At 42.4% G+C, this 25,712-nt stretch overlaps 1 protein-coding gene across 2 annotated transcripts in view; it reads left to right on the top strand.

The window, feature by feature from the left end:
* Positions 1–25,712, top strand: part of LOC114297127 (ABC transporter B family member 2) — a 53,137-nt gene that overhangs the window by 26,456 nt on the left and 969 nt on the right. The window contains exons 4-11 of one of the 2 annotated variants that reach the window (XM_082895897.1): positions 7,536–7,736; positions 9,048–9,307; positions 21,143–21,683; positions 21,997–22,376; positions 22,952–23,364; positions 23,687–23,928; positions 24,049–24,296; positions 25,159–25,571. In XM_082895897.1, coding sequence (XP_082752023.1) covers positions 7,536–7,736; positions 9,048–9,307; positions 21,143–21,683; positions 21,997–22,376; positions 22,952–23,364; positions 23,687–23,928; positions 24,049–24,296; positions 25,159–25,571 — 2,698 coding nt within the window. Of the gene's footprint in view, positions 1–7,535; positions 7,737–9,047; positions 9,308–21,142; positions 21,684–21,996; positions 22,377–22,951; positions 23,365–23,662; positions 23,929–24,048; positions 24,297–25,158; positions 25,572–25,712 lie in introns of both variants that reach the window. The other variant, XM_082895898.1, reaches the window with a different exon arrangement.

Raw genomic sequence — 25,712 nt, 5'->3', positions numbered from 1 at the left:
TACTGTGGTTGTATTAGATTTTGCTTTTGCACGTGCGCCATCCTCTTCTACCCTGATGTGCTGATGCACTCTTTCCATCAGGGCCTCCATGGTGAGGGGTGGCGTCATGGTAATCGAATCCCTTAATCTGTTCCCTACTGGAAGGCCTCTTTTATATTGCGCAATGGCTAGATTGGTGGGGCAGTCTCCAATCTGGTTGAATGTCTCCCAGTAGCGACTGTTGTAAGATCTGAGGGTCTCTTTTTCACCCATGTCGATGGAGAGTAACTGGTCTATCTCCACCGGCGTTTTAGTGTTTGTTCGGAACCTCGTTACGAACGCTTCTGCCAATTGGGCCCAGGAGGCTATGCTGCCCTCTGGGAGCTTTTCGAACCAAGTCAAGCCTAGGTCGCCAAGACTTGACGGGAAGAGTATGCACATTAAGGCCTCGTTTCGCCTGTACACAGCCATGACTTGGCGAAAGTGGCTCAAGTGTGAATACGGGTCCGTCTTCCCTTCATATGTGGTGAATTTCGGCTGAAGGAAGCCTGATGGTAAGGGCGCGTTTTCAATTGCTGGGACAAACGGCGAAGTCTGTAGTCTTGCCAATGCCTTGTCCGTTGGTTCGTAGGCCAGTCGCGGTATTGGCATTCCAACCTCGACGCTTCCATGCGTCCGAGGAGCCAACCGTTGTAAGGCCGAAACTCGGTGTGGATCCCTTGCCCGGGCATCCTCCGTGCATCGTGCTTTTTCTTCGAGCACGGTTCGTAAGTCGGATGACCTGGGTAGCTCTGTTTGTCTAGATCTGGTTTGGTGTGAATGTGAAGGCCAATACGTGCTTCCTTCAGTGTATGATCTTTCGGATCTCGTCCTCTCAGACCTGAAGTGACGAGTCCTGGAAGATAAGGAACGAGTGTCGCTTGACCTGAGGCTTCTGCTCTCTCCTTGGGAGGGTGTAGTATTCCTACTACGATTTTCTGAGTGGCGAGGGGGCGTCTTGTGTTTGCGCCCCTCTCCTGTCGCCGCATCTTTAATCTTCATCTGGCGTTTTAATGCTTCCATGTCCGCCGCCATCTTTCGAATTAGTTCATCTTGTTCCTTCACGCGATCTTCCAGGGCTTGAGGATCAATCCTCCTCCTTTGCCTGTCAGGACTTTGAGAGTGACGAGGGCTGCTATTCCGCCTTCCCCTGCCACTCCTCCTGGAGTTATGTTGTTGGGGCTCCAGATCTGCCATAGGAGGGACAGAGGGTAATCCTTCACGCCTTGCGCCCCCGTCTGGAGTTAGTCCGTCGACGGCGGACTGCGGTAGTTCTTCAATGTGTGCCATTGATTGAAAAAAGGAGATGCTTAGTCAAGAGGTGTTTGTTCTTGTCTGTTTCTTCCCACAGACGGCGCCAATTGTACGGGGAGGAAATAATTCTCCTCGTATAATCCTGTTGACCAAGTCCACGCTCCTCCGTACGACGTCGCTTTGTTACTTGAAAACACAAACGTGAGCTAGCCGGCGGGTGTGTGCCGGAAACCTCTCCGATGCCTAAGTCAGTAAGCTTGACAAATAGACAAAGTTTTATGCTTTCAAAAAGAATTATGTTCAATTACCTCCTCCAAGGTGATGTTTGTGGGCTTTTATAAGTTTCCCGTGGCACAATCCTAGTAGGACTTGTATTTCTACTTGCAGAGTCCTCCTAGGATTCATACTCCTAAGGATAATGCTTATCCTTTTACACCCTCCCGCACTGCTTAAACCAAGTGGGATGGTTTTCTCCATGGCCGAACTACCATTTGACCGAGGTAAAGTAGGCCGAACTATCCTTAGTTCAGCCCTTCCCTTTACTCTTCCTTATATCGGTTTCTCATCTGTTCAACCCATGGTGTGTTTGAACCGAACCAACGACTCTCGACGGGTATAACTCCCAAACTGGTATACCTTCAAGGCCGGTCTAACTTCAAGTTGCTCCCAGACCGAAGTACATTTACAATCCTCTAACCGAAGTAACTTTATCATCTGTGAGCCGAAGTAATTTCACCTCCTTGGGCCGGAGTAACTTTGTCTCTCAAAGGCCGGAGTAACCCTGCTCTCCTGGGCCGGAGTATCCATTACGCCCTTTTTACTTAGTCCTTCGCGTTTTGGGCCTCAAAGCCCAACTCGCAGCTCGGCCCAATTTTTCTCAAAAATTACCCTCTCAATACTCAAATCATAATTTTAAACACAAACCAAACGCTACTTTAAATTTTCTATTTTGGAGCTACACTGAAAGTGAATATCGACCATTAATATTAATTTTTCAATACTTTGTTAATGTATTTTTTCTCAAATTATAGCATTTTTGTTTAATTTAGGGTTCATTGGGGGCTATTTTAGCCCCAAAAAAAAAAAATCACTTTGCTTGGTTAGAGTTTTTCAAAAACACTTTTTAGAAAATTCTATTTTCTTTTTTTTCGTTTTTTTTTTGTTTTTATTGATTTTTTTAAATATTTTAACTATTTTTTTTTAATTTTTAGACATATCTAACATAAATATACCTAAAAAGTAAAAAAATTGTGAAAAAAAATCTTTCAAAAATTCACTAAATTACCAAAAATACAAAAAAAAAATGAGAATTCAGTACATTTTTTATATTTTTATGTATTTATTAAAATTTTAAAATATTTTTTCACAAAATTTTTATTTTTTAGATACATCTAAGTAAAGTGAATCTAAAAAAGTAAAAAAAAAAATTTAAAATTTTAAAAATATCCACTAAAAACAAAAAAACACGAAAACTAAAAAACTCAGTATTCAAAAAACTTAATCCAAAAAACTCAAACCAAACACACTGAATAGGTTTTTTAACTTAATAAGACCAAATATCACATCTAAATCATAATTATTTTATTTTTTTTCTCATAAAAGTTTAAAAAATCAAAAAGTTCATCCTAAATCCTAGATGAGACTTTTTAACCCCATACTAAAATAATCAAAAAATTAAAAAGTCAACTCACATCCCAAATGAAAGCTCCTTCTTTTTGCACCAAGACATTTTGTGCTAGGAAAAAGATTGTACCACATGTATTGTTGCATACTCAATATAATATATATATCCCCACAACTCTCACTTTGATTGGCTCAAAAAAGAAAGAAAAAAAAAACAAAAAACAACAAAATAAAAATATATGATTCATTCACATCATTTTAGAAGTCACGAGGTCTCCAACTTTAGGAGCCCAAGCATTTTTGATATATTTGGGGGTAGCTGTAATAATGAATACATGTGGTTATTTAGGGGTCATTTGGGAAGTCTAAAAAAAAAAAAAACTAACTTTTAACTTTTAATTTATTTTAAGTTATATTACTTCTCACATTTTTTACACATAAAATGATCAAAAAAAATTAAAAAAAGTCAAAAAATTAACTTTTAACCAACTTTTCAAATCATTCCTCAGTGTTGGTATATTTTAGATTATTATTTTAATTATTTGAATAAGTAATAATTTATTATTCGGCATGCATGATTGCTTGAATTCGTGTATTTTTATTGTGAGTGTAATTACATTTTTTTAATACCTTTCGTAGCAATTGTAAAAATAAAAAATAAAAAATTTTGAGCAAGATCAGCATAATAACATATTCAATATATTATATTTTTTTAAACTAAAAATCATATGAAGCCTCTCTCATTGACAAGAATTTGTTATTAACCAATCGTTTAATGAAATAGTGATCACTCAATTTACATCAAAATTATACTTTTAATGCCTTGAAAAAGTGAAATTTCAGAAATTTTTGATTTTATAATTTTTTATATTTATTTTCATTGGTATTTGACATGATTTTCTTAGCACTTGTGAAAAAATATATTTACATTATACTCATGGTATATCATAAGGGACCTTATTTATTAAATAGGTTAATATTGAAATTTGAGAAGGTAAAATAAACACCCAGAAACAAAGATATTTTTGAATTGTTCATTATTTTGGTTTAAAAATATGAAAGACAAGAATAAATACAAAACAAAATGAGAAATTTTTTAAGAAAGACTAAAAACATTCTAACATTTACATGTTTGGGTAAATTACACTAACACCCATTGAGATTTGAATTTAATACATTTCACCCCCTGATGTTTAGAAAATTACATTCCCACCCCTGTAGTTAATAGTTTCATTTCATAAACTATTGCTTATATAAAAAGTAACAACTCCTTGTAGAAAAACATAAAAAATTACATTGGAAAAAAAAAATAAAGCAAAGGAAAGAAAAAAAAAAAAAAGTTAAAGCAAAGCAAGAAAAGAGAATGTGTATGAATTCAATGTCTTTTTTATACAAATGTGTATCTCGTCTAAATAATTACAATGACAGAGGGGTTAGTGTAATTTTCCAAACGTCAAGAATGATATGTGTTAAATCCAAATCTTGAGGGCATAAGTGTAATTTTACCCTACATATATGCTGTCTGAATTAAAGAAACTTAACTATTTATTGATGCCTAGCATCATAGCATAGGAGAAAATTATAACTTATAATCCTTTCTTAAAAGGTCAAAAATTTGGAACCTTGCTAAAAAAATTCATCTTTAGAAGTTAGCACTACATTTTTTAAAGGGGAAAATTAGTCTAAGGTCCCTCTCCCATTTTCCGTGATGGAAGAGATCCATAATATTATTTTGTAATGTCTGAGGTCCCTTGATCCCACACCCGTATATTCCAGAGAAAATTCACTTTCTCGCTTTATTCTTTCCTCTAGCTAGGGCTTTCATCATTCTCTCTCTCTCTCTGATTCGATCAACCATGAACCGTTGCCTCTACTCTCACTCTCGTTCACTACCACGCCCACTGAGTGATTCATTTTGGAGCCATATTCGTCATCATCGGCTTCGTTAGCAAGTTCAGAGATTTGGGGCGGTTGATTGTCACGAAAGCGATCCCAGGTCACAAGTATTAGGTTTTTCGGTGACAATCGATCCATTTCTCTCTCTCACCACATATATGTGTACACGTATATGTGGTGAGAGAGAGAAATAGATTCCCACCGCAAGGGCCCCGATCCTCGGCCTCTTCCATAACCAGAGTTTTCCCTATTAGTTGTGCACTAGGGTTGCTCACTACCATAGCCATGGCGTTCTTCGTAGGTAATTTTGTTATTCCTTCATCGATTTGCCCCTTTGTGAGTGTTGATCATGATAAATATCGATCACATTACCAGTCATTACTCAAAATTTTGTGTTTGTGCGTGTATATATATGTGTGTATGCATTGGTTTGGGGAGTGACATAGACCGGGGGGGCATGTTGTGTGTTATAATTTCTGCAACTATAATTTCTGACTCTGTTTCTTCAAATTTCCCAAGGTACTGTTGACAAATCTTGTAACATCCCAGCCAATGTATGAATCATGAACCACATTTTGTTTGAGGTTTATGATTTTCAATCAGAAAAAATTGTGAGAGAGAATTTCTCTAGGTTTGGAGAGGGGAAATTTCTCTAGTTTGAGTGAATTTCTCTGGGTTTGGAGAAGGGAAATTTCTCTGGAGAGAATGGAAGGCTAGGAAGGCCAGAGAAATTTTCTCTAGAGAGAGAAATTTCTTTGAAGGCCAGAGAAGGAAAATTTCTTTGGAAAGAAAGGAAGACCAAAGAAATTTCCAAATTTTCTCTGGAGAGTTGAGTATAAGAGAGGCAGGTAGGGTAGAGAAATTTAAAATTTCTCTGGAGATGTAATTTTGTGGAAAGACAGAGAAATTTGTCTAGGAGAGTGAGAAATATATGGAGGGCAGAGAAATTTAGAGAAAGGGAGGGCAGAGAAATTTACAGTGGGAAGTTTAGGGAAGGTCAGAGAAATTTAAAATTTCTCTAGACCAATTTTCTCTGTGATGCGAATTTTCTTTGGATCAACTTGAGGGACCTAAGACATTATTAAAATATTGAATATCCTTTATACTATAAAATCTTAATACTAGGGACCTTAAAAAAAATCCCCCTTTTTAAAGAATCAAATGGGTCTCTCTCCAAATTTTATTTCACATAATACATTTTAACAGTAATTTTGAGTTATATGTATACAAAAATGAAGTTATCATCCCCCTTTTTATTTGTTTATTTATTAAAACGTATGTTTGTTTTTATTTATTTCAATGTCTACTTATTATTTGCATTAGTTTTAATCACTTAAATTATACTAAAAGGAAGATATGTGAAATTATGCTAAATTTGTAGTGCTATTATATTTTTCTCAAATATTAAGGGAGGTTAGGACTATTGTTAGTGTTAAAAAATAATATAAAAAGTGTATTAAAATACGTGAAAGATTTGGTTTAGGAGTTAGTTATTTTAGTAATTTTTTATTTTTTAATTAAAATATAAGATGAAAAAAAATTAGTATGGTTAAAATATTTTTTAGTTTTTTACGAAAAAAACGTATAAAAAATAGAGGAAAAAATGAAAAATTTAACCTTTTTGTATGGTCGTTTGATTTTTTTAAAAAAAATTTTAGAGTGAATTTTTTATTTTTTTTTAATTCTTTTCAAAAACAAACCAAAATATTTTAAAATACGTAAAAAAAAATATTAAAATTTTATGTATTTTGATATTTTATGTTTTTTATTGACACACCTCAAGGTTAGGAGTAATAAACGAGCCGAATAGTTAAATATTTAAGTTTAGTTTGATAATTTTAACGAGTGTCAAAATTTGTTTAAGCTTGGTTCGTTAACCTTTCGAGCCGATCTCAAACAGGTTTTTATTGAGCCGAACTCGAGTAGTTTGATATTTTATGTAATTTTATGCTTATTAAATCGAGATTAACGAGTAATTGACTGTTTAAATTTGATTTAAAAATTTTATCGAATTTTAAAATATATTTAAATTTAACTTATTTATTTAAGAGCATTTCCAACGGTGTACCAAAATTTTCACCAAATTTATGTAAAAAAAAACCAATTTTCTCAATCTGATATGGCTTACTCCAACCGTGCATCAAAAGGGAAGGGTCGACCGGTAAAGTTAATTTTTTTTGACCTGTTTGAACCTTTTTGACCGGTTTGAACCTACCTATTTGAAAGGGAACTTCGTCTGGTGGATCAACCGGGCGGACATCCAATTGATTGACCGGTTGGCCTACCCCTAGGGTCAAGCACAGTGAAATACTGATATACGGAGCTTGCCCTTAGTTTGATGAAATGTTTGTTCCATTCTCATTTTGATATCAAATTGGTAAAACTATTAAAGCTTAAAAAAGTCACTTTTTTTATCAAATTTCAAATATGAAATATGATTTGATGCATCGTTGAAGATGGTATAATGAACCGAATTTAAATAAATTTTTAACAAGTAATCGAATTGAACTACTTGGTGGTTTAGCACAGCTACTTACTGTTATCTATCCACCTATTCTATTCTATTAAAGAAAGAGGAAAAAAACAAGAAGAAATGTGATTATTGTCGTAATTTTGGCGTCAACCACCGGAAAATGATGTCATCCCTGAATCCCCATCAAAGTCATATTATCTCACAGCCCTGCTCTAGCACTGGGCACTCTACTCTCTCTCTCTAAAAATTGGGAATATTGAATTTGAAGCAGGTGGGAAACTTCATTCACTACATAAGCAGATTCATAGCAGGATTCACAATTGGATTCATTAGGGTTTGGCAGATCAGTCTCGTCACTCTCTCTATTGTTCCCTTGATCGCCATTGCTGGTGGTGTCTACGCCTTTGTTGCCACTGGTCTCATTGCCCGTGTTCGCAAATCTTACGTCTACGCTGGCGAAATCGCCCAAGAGGTCCTCTCCAAACTCTCTCTCACACTTCATCAAACTACATTGTCAATAGAGATTCATATTGAATGTTAAATTTTAGAGATTAATACAATTATCAATTAAATTATATAAAATTCTCATGCCAAATGATGAGGTTTAATTTATGCAAAGTTTAATATAGATTATTGGGGAATTTACAAAAAAAAAAAAAAAAAAAAAACCCAAGGTTTAAGCCTTACAACAAAATAGACCATAAGTTTTCAATTTTATTAATTTAAACTCTAAATTTTTTGAATTATTTTTAATTTAAACCATTTGCGTATTTTGTTAAGTTAAGGCGAGAGACAAATGCGTATTTTAGTCATTAAATTTAATAAAAAGGGTATTGTTGATATTTTATCTATATCTATATTTAGTTTAACGACTAAAGTACTCTTTTTCTCTGTTGGTTTTACTTACCGAAAATAGGAGAATGATTTAGATTGAAAACAAATCAAAAGATTAGGTTTTGAATTAATAAAATTAAAAAATCAAGCTTTATTTTGTTATAAAGATAAAACCTTGGAGTTTTTTTTTTTTTTTTTAAATTTTTTTTATTGTCTCTAGATTATTTATGCAAAGTTTGATATAGAATGACGTAACGACAACATTTTTAAAACCTTATAAGAAAAGGCCAATGACATGGCAAAGGCTGTCAATTCGTCATTAGCCTGGACAGAGGTAAGAAAATTATATGCAAATGCGTGCAAAACATTCAAAATAGAGAAACTTAGTGAGAAAATAGTACAACAATGTGTGAAAAATATTAAAAAATATATAAAACTTTTTTAAGGATATACCTTGAAATTCACGATTATTTTTGATATTTTCCTCACCTTAATGACAGCTCTTTGAGCCGTCGTTGGCATTACCTTATTTTAAACTCCAAATTTAGTTTGTATGACATTTGATGTTTGTTTATTTTGAATTAAAAAGTGTCATCTCAAATTGTTCTATATGGAAATTTTGTATACAAATTCTATATGTGTACAACTTTCTTTACTAAAATGGACTTGATTTCATAATTTAAGCGATCTAATTCTAACATAATTTTCTGTAAAACAAACTTTTCATAGAATGTATGTTTTTGGCGGAACACTTCCGTAAATTAGGTGACAGTTCAGCTGATTTTTCTTATTCCTGTTACTTGATTTGAAAAAAAAAAGAAAAAAGACATGGGCTTTTTTGTTATGTTGATGTGGTCAAAATTTATTCGTTAATTTGGTAAATTGGAGAGCATTCACTGTAGAACAGATCTCTCTCTCTCTCTCTCCCCTGATTTTATGCAATTCTCAGGTGATAGGAAATGTGAGAACAGTTCAAGCATTTGCAGGAGAAGAAAAGGCAGTGAGATCGTATAGAGCAGCACTCTTGGACACTTACAAGTATGGGAGGAAAGCAGGACTAGCCAAGGGACTGGGGCTTGGCACCTTGCACTGTGTCCTTTTTCTTTCATGGTCATTGCTTGTTTGGTATACGAGCATTGTTGTTCATAAGAACATTGCCAATGGAGGAGATTCTTTCACTACCATGCTCAATGTTGTCATTTCCGGACTGTAAGTCTTTGCTCCTATCTCTTTATTCAAGCAATTTTTTGAATTAGTTCATTGTGCTTCTTATTGTATTTCGATGAATCTATGAGTTGGTCCATTGAAATTGGAAGGTAGCATATGAACAAGTCCTTTGTTACTTCTGGTGCCTCCATTTTGCATTTTCAGTAAACATGATTTCTTATACATCTTGGGCCTGTTTAGATGTTTCTTCAGTATGTTAGATTTAACATAAGATTGGAAGCAAGTTTGTTACGTGACATGGGTAAGCCCATAAAGACTATAGCCCAGCATTTAGCGCCCAATACATATCTCAAATACTTAGGCCCAACACTGCTGAAGCCCCATATAGCAATAAGAACCAATGACATCAAGACACATGGCAAGAGAAGGGCAAGCCACATCAGCAGACAAAGATCTGCAGAGTTATTGCCACGGCACATCGCCATTAATGAGGTCCCTTACAGCATTTATTGCAATAACCCCTCTCTGTTGGGACAGCACACCCTCACCCTGAGCAAGGTAAGGTACAACATAGACTTTCGGCCAAGGTGACAGGTCGGAAGAGACAATGTAATGATTACCAAAGGATATAAGCAGACGTCGAAGACAAGAAGAAGGTTAAACTTTTTTATCTCTAATCTATCTACACATTCCACTTCTCTCTCTAACTTGCTCGTCGGAGGGTTCGCTGGGGGACTCCCCGTTCCCCGTTGAACCCCTGTGCAGGTTCCCCCGTGGGCTTGGTCATTCGGACACAGGCTCGAGGAGCGTGGATCAGTCCGACCCGTTCCACCAGGAACGAACTGCAACATCAGTTGGCGCCGTCTGTGGGAAATTTCTTACTCCGCGCGCCAGTTGTGCTCATTGTCGCCGGAGGCCCTTTTCCGATAACCCTTTCTTACCACCTGTGAAGGTGGATGGTCACAACTAGATCCATGGCTTCCCACCCCAATGTTCCCGATCACCAAACGACCCTCCCAACCCAAACCACCCGCCACAGTATTTTACCGAGCTCACCAACAGCATTAACCGCTTGGCCGAGCAGAACCAAGCTTTGATTAATGCCCTACTCCGAAGAAACCCTCCTATGCCTCCTCCACCACCTCCAGATATTCCGCCAAACCAGGAACGAGCCCCGACCCATACTATCCAGCAGCCCCATCCGTCTAACTTGGAGGGTTTGCGACCACCTCCCCCAGATATAAACCTACCTCCCTGGGTCCCACATCAATCGGTCCAGGCACCCACCCCTGAAGGAAAGGCCAGCAACGTCCAGCCCCCGTTCCCTTCTGGTGGTGACAACGTCCCTTACTGGGATGCAGAACTTCGAGCCATGAAGCTCCAGCTCTAAGGAGTCATGCAGAACATACAGTACAAACCATCCACCACAGCCAACTCACCATTTGTTGCTTCTATCCGGGCAAACCTCTACCCCCCAAGTTCAAAATGCCCACCATCGACTCTTTTAACGGTACAACGAACCCAGTCGACCACCTGGAGACCTACAAACCCTCATGATCCTCCATGCATTCCCTGACGAAATTATGTGTTGGGCTTTCCCTGTGACACTCAAGGGGTCAGCTCGACTTTGGTTTAGTCAATTGCCAGCGGACTTTGTCTCCATTTTCCAGCACCTCAGTGACTCCTTCCTCAGCCACTTCATTGGAGCTCAGCGCCAGCGACGTCCGGCGACCCAACTCCTCAACATCCGTCAGACTGAGGGGGAATTGCTGCGCAGTTTCGTTACCCACTTCAACACCGAAGCTTTGCAGGTAGCGAAAAACGATGACAAGGTCATCCTTACAGCTTTCATGGCCAGTCTACGGTCATCTGACTTCCTTTTCTTTCTCTAAAAAACCCCCCCGACCTCCATGGCAACCCTACTCTTCAAAGCCCAAAAATACATGAACGCAGAAGATTCCCTAGCCGCTCGCCAAGACCCTACTGCCAAAAACCCCACCACCACGGAGAAGAGAAAGGATTCAGAAACCAGAAACACCCCGTACAATAACCAAACACCCCATTATACCGACCGACCCCCCCGAGCCGACCGGTCGGCACCAGCCCGACTGCCCGGCCGGTTCGAGCGGTACACACCCCTCAATTCACCCATGGAACAAGTCCTCAATCAGATCCAGCGTGACTACCTCCTAAAATGGCCCCAACCATCACGAACTCCTTTCAATCGGAAAAATCAGTCCAAATATTGCCGTTTTCACCAGGACCACGGCCATAATACCGAGGAGTGTGTTAACCTCAAAGATCAGGTCGAAGGCTTGATTCGCCAAGGTCGTCTCAGTCAATTCACGGAAACTTGCCCTCAGCAGAGACAACGAACTGAACCCATCAGAAATAACTGTCGGCGCACTCCTCCCCGACAATCAGCACAACCTAACCAAGGTTATGATCGCCCTCCACAGCAACCTCAGGCACAAGGTCACCCCGTCCCACCTATTGGAGAAATCAGAGTTATTTTCGGCGGGCTTGCTTGTGGAGGACCATCCCGCTCGGCTCAGCGGGCAGAACTAAGAAAGATAAGGCAGGGCTCAGACAAAGAAGTTGCTACTCTGGACCGACCCTCCAAACAGCCCAGGCAGTGGACCGAGCCCATTACCTTTACGGACGCCGACTGCACGGGCGTCTGTTACCCTCATGACGACCCACTCATCATCTCGGCCCTCCTCTCCAACTACAAGGTCAGACGGGTTCTCATCGACAATGGCAGTTCTTTAGACATCATCTTCCTCAACTGTTTCCACCAGCTCAAGATCGGGGAAGAAAGTTTGTCTCCCCTTCAAACCCCGTTGGTTGGTTTCACTGGCGATCGGGTGACCTCCATCAGCTCCATCGACCTTTCCATAACAATCAGCGAGTACGCGCGACAGACCACAAAGCTGCTCACCTTCCTTGTTGTCGACTGCCCATCTGCCTACAACATCATCCTTGGCTGCACCGCCCTCAATGCTTTCCAAGCTATTACATCCACCTTCCACCTTGCCATCAAGTTCCCTACCGATCTTAGGGTCGGCACAGTGAGGGGAGAGCAGACCGTGGCCAGAGAATGTTATGTCGCCTCACTTAAAGAAGTCAAGCTGAAGGAGGCTATGATCATTGAAGGACTTGACGTCAGCAACGAGGACGAGCTGGTTAGGGGGGAACCAGTGGAAGAACTTGTCAAGGTCTTCATCGATCCCACCAACCCAGCAAAAACTGCCAAGATCGGCAGCCAACTTTTCGTCCAGGCTAAGGCCGACCTTACTGCCCTCCTGATCGAACATAACGATGTATTTGCCTGGACCCACTCAGACATGCTGGGTATTGACCCCTCCTTCATAACTCATCGCCTCAGTATTGAGCCCCACTTCCGACCCTTCCGCCAGAAGCAGCGCATCTTTCATCTGGAGCGCAATACTCTCATAGCTGCAGAGGTAGATAAGCTCCTTGAGGCACAATTCATCAAGAACGTGGACTACCCTAGATGGTTGTCAAACGTGGTCCTGGTCCGTAAGAACAATGGCAAATGGTGACTCTATGTCGACTACTCCGACCTCAACTGAGCTTGCCCCAAAGACAGCTACCCTCTTCCTCGCATAGATCTGCTGGTTGACGCCACGGCCGGTCATCAAATGCTCAGCTTCATGGATGCCTTCTCTGGGTACAACCAAGTTCTGATGCACCCGTCTGATCGGGAACACACCTCCTTCATCACCGACCGAGGTATCTACCATTACCATGTGATGCCATTTGGATTGAAAAATGCTGGGGCCACCTACCCATGGTTGGTCAATGCTGTCTTCCATCACTAGATAGGCCGGAACATGGAAATATATGTCGACGATATGCTAGTCAAGAGTAAGCTCTCCACAGATCATCTGGCCGACCTACGAGAGACCTTCGCCACCCTACGAAAGTACCAGATGAAGCTCAATCCGGAGAAATGCGCCATCGGCGTAGGATCTGGAAAGTTCTTGGGTTTCATGGTCAGTCAGCGGGGTATTGAAGCTAACCCTGAAAAGATTAAGGCCTTGATTGAAATGCAGTCTCCCAGAACGGTTAAGGAGGTTAAGAGACTTACTGGCCAAGTTGTCGCCCTCAACCGCTTCATTTCACGCGCAACGGATAAGTGCCTCCCTTTTTTCAAAGTGCTTCAGCAAACTTTTGAGTGGACGGCCAAGTCCGAAGAGGCTTTTCAGTAGTTGAAGCAGTGCATGGCCAACCCTCCCTCATTTCTCAGGCAATCACGGGCGAACCCCTCTTCCTCTATTTAGCCGTATCGAACACCGCAGTCAGTGCAGCTCTTATCAGGGAAGACAACTTGGTCCAACAGCCAGTCTACTACATCAATCGGGCTCTTAGAGGAGCGGAACAGAATTACCTATTGTTAGAAAAAATGTCCTTGGCCTTGGTCACCGCCTCCAGACGGTTCCGTCCTTACTTTCAAGCCCATTCCATTGTGGTCCTCACTAACCAACCATTGAAAAAGATAATGTAACAACCAGAGCTTTCTGGTAGGCTTATGCAGTGGTTGGTCGAACTCAGCTAGTTTGACATCTCCTACCGACCTCGGACAGCAATTAAGGGGCAGGCTATTGCTGATTTCATCCTGGAATTCATTAATCCTACTCCAACCATAGCTCCTCCGCCTCTACCACCCCCAACCGAGCCAGAAGACCCTCACTCTTGGACCCTCAACGTTGACGGATCATCCCGCAAAGAAGGCAGCGAGGCTGGTCTTATCCTCACCGCCCTTGAGGGTGGTTATTTCAAATGTGCTCTCTGCTTCTTGTTCGATGCAAGCAATAATGAGGCCAAGTATGAGGCATTGATAGCAGGTCTCTGCCTAGCCAGAGACATTGGTGTCAGCCATATCCAAGTGTTCAGCGATTCCCAGCTCATTGTCGGCCAAATCACGGGGGAATTCGATGCCAAGGACGACACAATGCGGGCTTATAGGGACATTGCACTCCCTCTCGTTCGCCTCTTCAGTAATTTCCACATCAAGCACATCCCTCGGACAGCAAACTCCAAGGCCGATGAAATGGCTCAGTTGGCTTCGGCAGGCCAGTCTGACCTCAGCCACGGTGTTCGCCTTGAGTACCTGACTCACCCTGTCATTTCCCCAAACCAACAGCAAGTCCACTTTCTCCAAAACGAACCTATCCCTCGGGTGGCCGATATCTCTCTCTTCTTGACAACGGGGGAACTGCCAGCCGACAAACAGCAGGCCGCCAAAGTCAGGGCCCGGTCGTCCAACTATATTCTTGTCGGCGACCTCTTATACAAACGTGGTTTTTCACGCCCATACCTCAGATGCCTCAATCCTGCTCAAGCAACCTACGTGATGAGGAAAATCCATGAGGGTATCTGTGGTAATCATTCGGGTGCCCGGTCTCTAGCCCACAAAATACTTCGCACTGGTTATTTCTGGCCTACTCTTAATCAAGATGCAACAGACTTCGTGCTCAAATATGATAAGTGCAGCGTTTTGCCAACATTCCCCATGCTCCTCTTACAAAATTAATCACGCTTTGCAGTCCTTACCCATTCGCCAAATGGGGGATCGACCTAGTTGGCCCATTACCCACTGGCCGAGGCCAAACCAAATTTGCCATTGTGGCCATTAATTACTTCACTAAATGGGTTGAGGCAGAACCCCTTGCCACAATTATCGAGCGGAACACAACCAGATTCATTTGGCAGTCGATCGTATGCAGATTTGGCATCCCTCAAGCCATCGTCTCCGACAACGGCAAACAATTCGACAATGCCATGTTCAGGAAATTCTGTGCAGAGTTTCAAATTCAGCCATGTTTCTCTTCCCCAGGTCATCCCCAAGCCAATGGTCAAGTTGAGGTCACCAACCGTTCTCTTCTGAAGATCATCAAAACCAAGTTGGAAGCTGCTAAGGGACTCTGGGCTGAGGAAGTACCGAATGTACTCTGGGCCGAGGAAGTACCGAATGTACTCTGGGCCTACCGCACTACCGTTCGAACTCCCACTGGGGAGACCCCCTTTCGCTTAACATACGGCGCTGAGGCGGTCATCCCAGTGGAAGTCGGTCTTCCTACCCCAAGGGTTCTACATCCGAATCCAGAACTGACTGAAGAGCTGCGTCGGGCAGACCTAGACCTAATTGAAGAGCTCCGAGAAACCACTGCAGTCAGACGGGCCTCATACCAACAGAAAATGAGAACTTACTATAACCGCAAAGTCCGATCGAGGGAGTTCGCCGTGGGGGACCTTGTTTTACGAGAAGCAACCCTTGCCACCAAAAATTCAACTGAAGGGAAACTGGTAGACAAGTGGAAAGGACCTTATGTTGTTAAAGCCAGACTTCGTCCGAGTACATACCGACTTCAGGGCATGGAAGGTCGAGACCTGCCCCATCCGTGGAACACCAAACACTTGAAGCGTTATTTTCAATAATTTTCCATTCTTGTATTGATCAGTTGTTGTATTTTCTTTTGGGCAATCTACACACTTGAATGTTCTTATTCTTCTCTCACATGATGTAAATTTCTGATCAAATGGACTACACTTTAATGACAGCAAGTTTATATCTCAGTTATTATTGTGGTATTCCAATAACGCTTTGATTGCAACCTCAGCCAGACTGAGTATAAAAAGCCTCAGCCAGACTGAGCACGAAGACCTCGGCCAGACCGAGTTACTTAAAGCCTCAGCCAGACTGAGCACGAAGACCTCGGCCAGACTGAGTTACCTAAAGCCTCAGCCAGATTGAGCACGAAGACCTCGGCCAGACCGAGTTACCTAAAGCCTCAGCCAGACTGAGCACGAAGACCCCGGCCAGACCGAGTTACTTAAAGCCTCAGCCAGACTGAGCACGAAGACCTCGGCCAGACCGAGTTACTTAAAGCCTCAGCCAGACTGAGCATAAAAAGCCTCAGCCAGACTGAGCATAAAAAATCTCAGCCAGACTGAGCACGAAGACCCCGGCCAAACCGAGTTATTTAAAGCCTCAATCAGACTGAGCACGAAAACCTCGGCCAGACTGAGTCACTTAAAACCTCAGCCAGACTGAGCATACAAAGCCTCAGCCAGACTGAGCATGAAAAGCGCCTCAGCTAGACTGAGCATGAAGAACCCAGCCCAATTGAGCATGAAAAGCCTCAGCCAGACTAAGCATAGAGAGCTCAGTCAGACTGAGTTACTTAAAGCCACTGAGTTACTTGAAGAGCCAGTTAATCGTAGCTTAACCTAAACTGAGCACGAATGAAGAACTTGGTTAAGGCCATTCGTGCCAACTTCATGGTTGTGGCATAGTGGCCATACTTAGTCAAATTCCAGGTCCATGCTTTTACACCTCTCAACACTCTTTACATTTTTTGGCTTTCATTTCCCAACTTAATTTTTCATTTATCAACACCCTTACAACACGATTTACAACTTCATTTTTGGGCGTGATTTGAAACTTCACATTTTTTTACATTCTTACATGCTTCCTTTATAAGTCAGATTGTTTCCTTACTTATCAACTTTTACAAGTCAGCCTCTTTCCTTACAAGTCAAGCCTAATTTGAATAAACCATTCTCATTCATTTCGGACTCACAAACATAAAGACAGCAGTGTGACAAACACAACCTTATAATTTTATTCATTCACAAACTTATACACAAGTTTATTATAGCAATTCAAAAAAAAAAAAAAAAAAAAAAACCAAAATTCTGAGTACAATTTTGTCCACTTCCGTCATTCCTCCTCACTTGACACGAGGTCTTCTTCTTCAACGCCCTCGTCTAGGGGGGTCTGGGCCACGTCGTCTTCATTAATCTTTACACTGTTGAGGTCCAAGTCTGGGAACAACTCTTCTACTTTGCGTTTAAACATCTTCCAGCCGCTGTCCCAGTACTCAGTCATCTCGTGCTTGTAGAAGTCCGACCGCTGGAAGCTCTGGATCACTTCATCTTCACTCCTGCCCCAGCGGTCGCTCCTGACGGGCCAGCCCCCCCAGCCCCTTGTCTCGCCAAGTTGCCGGCTACCGCGGCATCGTTCGCCATCTGGAAGTCAGCAGACCCCTTGAACTGCTCCACTGCTGCGACGTACAGGTCGGGGTATGCTGCCCTTTCAGAGGCTGCCTTGGTTTTTTCTTCCTCCAACTCCTTCTCCAACCTCGCCTTCTCTTCCATTGCCTTCGCACACTCATCTTCCAGCTCCTTCTCCAGCCCAGTGATCTTCAGGTTTGCTTCCTCCTTTTCTTTGACCCACTGGGCGCGCAGATCTTCATTGTTGGTCATATCCTCTTCAAACCGCTCGTTGGCGACCGTGCAGGCATTTTTAGCATTTTCCAGCTTCTTTTGTTTGCTAGCCAGCTGGAACTTGAGCGACACTACCTTGTGGCGTTCGTCCTCTAGCTCCAACTTGGTCGCCAGCAGCTCAGCATGGGCTCGAGTGGCAACATTGTGCTGCACGATCGCCAACACTTCCATTGTCTTCGCCTTTTGAGTCTCTTCCAACCCGCTAGCACACGCACTTCGCGCGGCCTTTCGCCAACCTGCAGTCTCCCTCCTTAAGTTCTCAAGTTGGGTCACCACCCCTTCCAACTTTGCCTTCAATGGCCCCACTTCACCTTTTGCAGCCACCGCCTTTCTCAGAAGGGCCCCGACTAAGGAGGTTGCCTCTATTTGGGCAGAACACAACCCCCTCAGCAGCTCAGCCTCAGTAAAATTTGCCACAGAGCTCATGGCTGCCTCCTTCACTACTCGTAAGAGGTGATCTGCAGCGGCCCTGACCTCCTACTCCTACTCCTCCCAGCACCCCAGACACGGCTGGGACATGGTAAAAAGCGGTCTTCAACCAGGCCTCCTCTCCCTCTCCTTGGGGCACCTCAGGGCCAGCTGACCCACTCTCTACTTGCATCTTGGGGCCCATGGCAGTCATATGCTCTTCTCCCTCTTGGGCCCCTTCACCTTTGTCCCCCTACACCTCTGGGACAACCACCCTTTCTAGAGTCGCCCCCACTCCTCTCTCCTCTGCCTCCTTCGCCATGGGGGTCTCCTCCGCCGTCACCTCCTTCCTCCTCTTCAAGGCGGGCTCCTCCTCACTCCTCCTCACTCCTCCTCACTCTCTTTTTCTTCACCACACCCCCCATCTCCTTGTAGGCCCTCTCCTTCAAAGGATTAATTGGGGGCGGTCATGGCTCAAATCCACCAAAGTCCTTCTCCCTTAGAGGTTTGGGGCGTGGTCGGATCCTCTCTCGCACTCGGTTTCAGCGGCCGGTCTACCTGTGACTCTTTGAATTTATTGGCCCTGGCGAGAATGGTCCTATCCTCCGCCTCTTGTGCCTCCCTTCTTGCCTCTAATTCCGCCGGTTCGAGGTCTCCACCGATCGGCTGAGGACCCAACCCTGCGACAAACAAGGCCGACGGCTGAACGAGCTCGTCCCATCTGGCACCCTCTTTCTCCCTCCATTCCTTCACTTTCTTCACTCTCTCCTCAGCTGCTGCCCCAAGTTTTGGCTCCACAGACTTGGTGGGCACTTTCCAAACTGTGCGCACTCTAACCCCTCCGTTGGCGGACACATAGAACCACTGCGGCCTCCACCCCTTTATCGATGACGGCAACCTCGCCACCAGCCCCTTCCCTGTCGTCGCCTGCAAAATGACCCAAGTCTCTTGTTGGCCCGACGCCTTGTAGCACGCAAAAAACTCGTCCACCGTCATGGCAGCCCCCTCGTTCGCCCTTGGCCACGCGCTCAAGCAAGCCAGTACAATCTTCCACGCGTTGGGCATTAGTTGACCCGGCGTCACTTCCAACCGGTTTAGGACACCCACTACTACCTCCGGAATCGGCAACCTCAACCCTCCCTTCAATGCCTCCTCGTAGAAGGCAAACTCCCCCAGTCAGGTGTCGGATGGCCTCTCCTTCGTGGACGGCAGCTTCAACTCTATTTCTGCGGGAATCTGGTACCTCTCGCGTATACTCACCAACTCCTTCGCGGCGACGGTCGACTTGTCGGCTTTCGTATGCCAGTGATCTGGCTCAATCTGGCTGATTGGCTGCACAGCCGTTATCACCGTGGACGAACGAGGTCGCCCCACCGGCTCCCACTCGCCTCTCCGTCCGGTATTGTTTTGCCAAATCCACAGCATCATCGTCTTCCAATGGATCAACCCTCGCGGCTGTTCCTTCTTCTTGGGCCACGCCTCTTGTATGTCGGCGAATAGCTTCAGATGCTGGTGTGAGATAGTCTACAAAATGTCGCAAGGGTGTATCACTAGCAACGAAGGAGTTAACACTTGGAACGTTCTGATTTTTTTGCAAAAAGGTAGGTAAAACGGATAATACCAAAAGCCCAAGGCTTGCCCGTATTCCAAGGGTCATAATTAATTTTCGCCAGTTTGAAAAATTTTCAACAGTCTGCCAAAACTGTCTTTTCAACACCCTAAAATGACCTATCGTTTCACTTTTCGCCTAACGCCTCACCTCCCCCACTACGAGATTCTGCCACGTGTACGACCACGATCCACTACCCCTTTCCCCTTCCCTGTCTATTGCACTTCACTTTATCACGTACCCCGCCGCCTCGCGAGCCCCGCGCCTTACCACCCACCCACCCACCCACCCACCCTTCGTGGTCGGCCACTCCTCATGGTCGGTCCCTCCACTCGGCCACCCTTCGTGGTCGGCCACTCCTCATGGTCGGTCCCTCCACTCGGCCACCCTTCGCGGTCGGCTCTCCTCTTGGTCGGTCCCTCCACTCGGCCACCTTTCGTGGTTGGCCACTCCTCTCGGTCGGCCTTCACCCCGCTGGTCTCTCACAGCCCTCATTTTCTTCATTATTCCCTTCGTTGGACTAAAGTTGCACTTGGGAATGGGAGACTACTGACATGGGTATGCCCATAAAGACTATAGCCCAGCATTTAGGGCCCAATACATATCTCAAATACTAAGGCCCAACACTGCTGAAGCCCCACATAGCAACAAGAACCAATGACATCAAGACACGTGGCAAGAGAAGGGCAAGCCACATCAGCAGACAAAGTTCTACAGAGTTATTGCCACGGCACATCGCCATTAATGAGGCCCCTTACAGCATTTATTGCAATAACCCCTCTCTGTCGGGACAGCACACCCTCACCCTGAGCAAGGTAAGTTACAGCATAGACTTTCGGCCAAGGTAACAGGTCGGAAAAGACAACGTAATGATTACCAAAGGATATAAGCAGACGTCGAAGACAAGAAAAAGGTTAAACTTTTCTATCTCTAATCTATCTACACATTCCACTTTTCTCTCTAACTTGCTCGTTGGAGGGTTTGCTGGGGGACTCCCCGTTCCCCGTTGAACTATTGTGCAGGTTCCCCCGTGGGCTTGGTCATTCGGACACAGGCTCGAGGAGCGTGGATCAGTCCGACCCGTTCCACCAGGAACGAACTGCAACATCATTATGCTTTTCCCATACCTATTAAAATTTGGGCCTATTTGATCATAAACTGATGATAATTAATCATGTGAAATGACATTGGTCTGCAACTTTGGCAGTGACACTTTCTAGCGCGTAGGCTTGTGCATTTAAACACTCTAAAGATAGAATGGTTTGATTTTGTTTTTTTATTTTATTTATAACATTCGTATGTACCCTGCATTAACCAACTGTTTGCTTAGTGTAATATGAATCAAATTGCAACGAGTCATGATAGGTTATGATAAATGCATATATTTGGTGTACCAAATGGCATGTTGAATTTTAGCTCTGTATGATCTGCAAAATGCCATGTTTGTACTAAACTAGAAACAAAGGCTTTCAATTCCAAGCTTCGTGATAAGATAATTGCATCAAAATAAGCATATTATATTATAAGGTCCTATTGCTTCACAGGTCACTCGGACAGGCAGCGCCTGACATCTCTGCATTCATCCGAGCAAAGACAGCTGCTTATCCCATATTTGAGATGATAGAACGAAACACAATAAGCAAAACGAGCTTGAAAACCAGCAGGAAACTAGTCAATCATGAAGGCCATATCCAATTCAAGGATGTATGCTTTAGCTACCCATCTCGTCCTGATGTTATGATATTCAACAAGCTGTGTCTTGACATACCTTCTGGGAAGATTGTAGCCCTTGTGGGAGGAAGTGGGTCGGGAAAGAGCACGGTTATATCTTTGATTGAGCGTTTCTATGAGCCCATCTCTGGACAGATACTATTAGATGGAACCAATATCAGAGAGCTTGACCTCCAGTGGCTCAGGCAACAGATTGGGTTGGTTAATCAAGAGCCTGCACTTTTTGCTACAACCATTAGGGAGAACATTCTCTATGGGAAAGATGATGCCTCCCCCGAAGAGATTACACGTGCTGTGAAACTTTCGGAGGCAATCACTTTCATCAACAACCTTCCTGATAGATTGGAAACCCAGGTATATGGAACTGTTGATATATATATACATGAAATTTGGAAATTGACACTGTAAAGTTAGCAGGTTGTGATCTTAATCTTTAAAGATGTGTTTGGATCTAGAATTTGGGGAGAGATTTGGAGAGGGAAAGGAAAAGAAAAGGGAAATGTGACAAAAGTTTATCTTCTATTTCATTCACTTTTCTTTTCTTAATTCCTTTCCCTCTACAAATCCTTCCTCAAATCTTTGGTCCAAACATTGCCTAAGAGAACATTAGGATAGGAGGATTTTTATTTTTTGGGTGAAAGGAGTAACAATTGAAGTTCATTTGCAGGTGGGTGAAAGGGGAATACAATTATCGGGTGGACAGAAGCAGAGAATTGCAATATCACGAGCAATAGTAAAGAATCCTTCAATACTTCTGCTGGATGAAGCTACAAGCGCTCTTGACGCGGGGTCTGAGAAGAGTGTTCAGGAGGCACTTGATCGTGTGATGGTAGGACGGACAACTATTGTTGTGGCCCATCGGCTTTCTACTGTTAGAAATGCAGATGTAATAGCTGTTGTTCAAGGTGGAAAGATAGTGGAGACCGGGAGTCATGATCAGCTCATTTCGAAACCAAATAGTGCTTATGCATCACTTATTCAACTCCAAGAGGCAGCTTCCTTGCATTGCCTCCCTTCCCATGGACCTGCTTTGGGACGGCCACTCAGGTATATACATTAAATTTCTGAAATAATATCAATTCTTTAGATGTTACATTTGCATTAAACAGAAATGGAGGGCATTTATTCTCCATTTGGTATTAGTGGCTAAATCTTCAAAATTATTTTTAAAATGTTGCACAGAAATTACGTTAGTGGTGCAAGGAAGACCAAGCTATGTTGACCGCATACTCACTCATTATGTTACATTCTTAAAAATGGAGAAATTTGTCTTTCTTACTTCGTTTCATATTTACATTTAGAGTCAGCTAAATTTTCCAAAATATGCTGTTTGCTGCCGTTACATACAATGGCAGTCTTAATGCACGAGGTTCCCACTACTGCGGGGTCTGGGGATTGTCAGATGTACTACTTTAGCAAAAATACGAACGCCAATACTCACAATTGTACTTGTACGTGTCCAATGCAAATTGTTATGATGTTTTTCCCAAAGATTCCATTTTCTAGTGAAACAAAAGAATACTGTTGCTTTTCAAATAGCAACTTTAACATACGTAAAACTAATTTCCTGAAAAATCTATGACTAAGTATCAAAATCTTGTTTTCTTGTTTTATTTTTATAGCATTAAATATTCCCGTGAATTGTCACGCAAAACAAGCCGCGGCACAAGCTCTCACTCTGATAAGATGTCTGTTGGTCAAATTGGAGTTGATGGTTTAGAGATTGTTAATCCACCATGTGTGTCGAATGGAAGATTGTATTCGATGGTGGGTCCTGACTGGATGTATGGGGTTTCTGGCACAATTTGTGCACTCATTGCTGGAGCACAGGTGCCTCTTTTCGCCCTTGGTGTCACTCAGGCTCTTGTATCTTACTACATGGACTGGGACATAACATGCCGTGAAGTCAAGAAGATCGCACTCCTCTTCTGTGGAGGTGCTTTCATAACTGTCATTGTCCATGCCATCGCACATCTCTCTTTTGGAATCATGGGAGAGCGGCTTACTCTTCGCGTGCGAGAAATGATGTTTTCTGGTAAATTGGACAATAGCCATATTTGCTCCTTGTATCCCTATTGTTCCCTTTATAAAAAGATTTTTTTTAGTATGAAGAGGTATTTGGATGAACACAATATTGTCTTAAAAATTCAAGTACCAATGTTTTCAAACATTGAAAATTATTTTTCAAATTGAATTCATCTTCCATTATTGCCTAGATGATGAATTGGTGCCTTTATATGGTGACGGAAACCAAAAATACTGGTTTATACCCTTATATTATGAAGTTAAAATAGTCCCTCATTTCTCTTGAAGAATTTATTTTATTTTTCTAGATTTTCTTCTGTATTTGGTTGCAGCCATTTTGAGCAATGAGATTGGATGGTTTGATGACACAAACAATACAAGTTCCATGCTCGCATCTCGTTTAGAGAGTGATGCAACTTTGTTGCGTACTGTAGTTGTTGATCGCTCTACAGTTCTCATAGAGAATGTCGGTCTGGTTGTTACCTCATTCACCATTGCCTTCATTTTGAACTGGAGGCTCATGCTTGTTGTCATGGCCACATATCCACTGATCATTAGCGGTCACATAAGCGAGGTTTCCTCCTCCCTTCAATTTTAGCTTGCAGATTAAAATTGATCATTGGTATTTGAAAGCTTTGTCACTAATTTGTTTGTTTGTTTGGTATTTTTTTTTTTTTTCTCTCTTCCGCTTCAGAAAATGTTCATGAAAGGCTATGGTGGAAACTTGAGCAAAGCCTATCTGAAAGCGAACATGCTTGCTGGTGAGGCTGTGAGTAACATCCGCACTGTTGCTGCATTCTGCTCGGAGGAGAAGGTCCTTGACCTTTATGCTCGAGAGCTTGTTGAGCCTTCAAGGCGTTCGTTTACTCGTGGTCAGATTGCTGGCATTTTCTATGGAGTCTCTCAATTCTTCATCTTCTCATCCTACGGCCTTGCTTTGTGGTATGTGGTTTTAGCTTCATCTGTTTTACCTTTGCCATGGAAAACATGGTTGGATAACATAAAAAGATGTAGCATTGATGCTAGATCAAGGAATGAAATTCGTTTCAGTTAGCTTGGAAACAGAAATGTTTTTGAAACATAAGGGAAATGAGAGAAAAATTTGAATACATTTGAAAAATGTTTAGAAACAAAATCTAAAATCAATATAAATTTTAATACATTCTCAATAATTAAATAATTAAACATATTGAGGTCTGTGAATGTTGGAAATTTATAAACAAAAGGTTTAGATGGGGAAAGGGTTCACCATTGTAAGGAAAAAAAAAAAATTTAAAAGCAAAATTGTAGTAGGGATTTTTTCGGAAAAAAAAAAAAAAAAACTTTGCATAAACAAAAGAAAAAAAAAACAAAGTGGGAATAAGTGACTTAATTATGGTTGTTTGTCTTCTTCTTTTGACAAAAAGCGGCAAATATAAATGGGCATTGCTAAGTATTCTTAATGTGTGTTGAAACAACTCATTGTTTCGATATGTTTGACAATGTTTTGTTATGCTTTTGTGGAAACGTTGGAATTTTGGTATTCTACTAATGTTTAGTTTCGGTTTCCTAAAAAACGGAAACATTGCAGCCATTTCGATGGAAAGGAAATGAAATGAAATTTTGTTCTTTATATTAGATGCATAGCAATTTTTTTGACATGGGTATTTGGAGCCTTTCATGGTGGCCTTGCAACAGATGAATTGTGAGACAGATGATGGATTCTGAAACAGTACTGACCAACACCATCACAACGGTTAATCTTGTATTATTGGCTTGTAGGTTAAATCTATTATATGCTTAGTCTTGTTTAAACTTTGTGCAGGTATGGTTCTGTTTTGATGGGGAAGGAGATTTCTAGCTTTAAATCCATCATGAAATCATTTATGGTTTTGATTGTGACGGCACTAGCCATGGGGGAGGCTTTGGCTATGGCACCAGACCTTCTAAAAGGGAACCAAATGGTGGCGTCAGTCTTTGAGGTTCTTGACCGAAAAACAGAGGTCAAAGGCGATATTGGAGAAGAGCTGACGAAGGTGGATGGCATTATAGAGCTGAGGGGTGTCCAATTTCACTACCCTTCAAGGCCCGATGTACTCATTTTCAAGGGCTTCAATCTAACTGTGCATGCAGGCCAGAGCATGGCATTAGTCGGGCAGAGTGGTTCCGGTAAAAGCTCAGTGCTTGCCCTTGTCCTACGGTTCTATGATCCAGCAGCCGGGGAGGTGATGATTGACAGTGAGTTATTTTCTGATACTGTACTCAACTCTATTAGTTTAAGAAACACTGATACGGACATGATGCTAACATATAAATTTTTAAAAAATTTAGGACATGACATGTAGGGGTCATATACAAAATATATAATTTTATAAATTT

Source organism: Camellia sinensis, chromosome 11 (assembly GCF_055761805.1).
Source record: "Camellia sinensis isolate YWXY chromosome 11, ASM5576180v1, whole genome shotgun sequence".
Lineage (NCBI taxonomy): Eukaryota > Viridiplantae > Streptophyta > Magnoliopsida > Ericales > Theaceae > Camellia > Camellia sinensis.
Note: the sequence above shows the minus strand (reverse complement) of the source record. Positions and strands in the feature narration are given on the sequence as shown.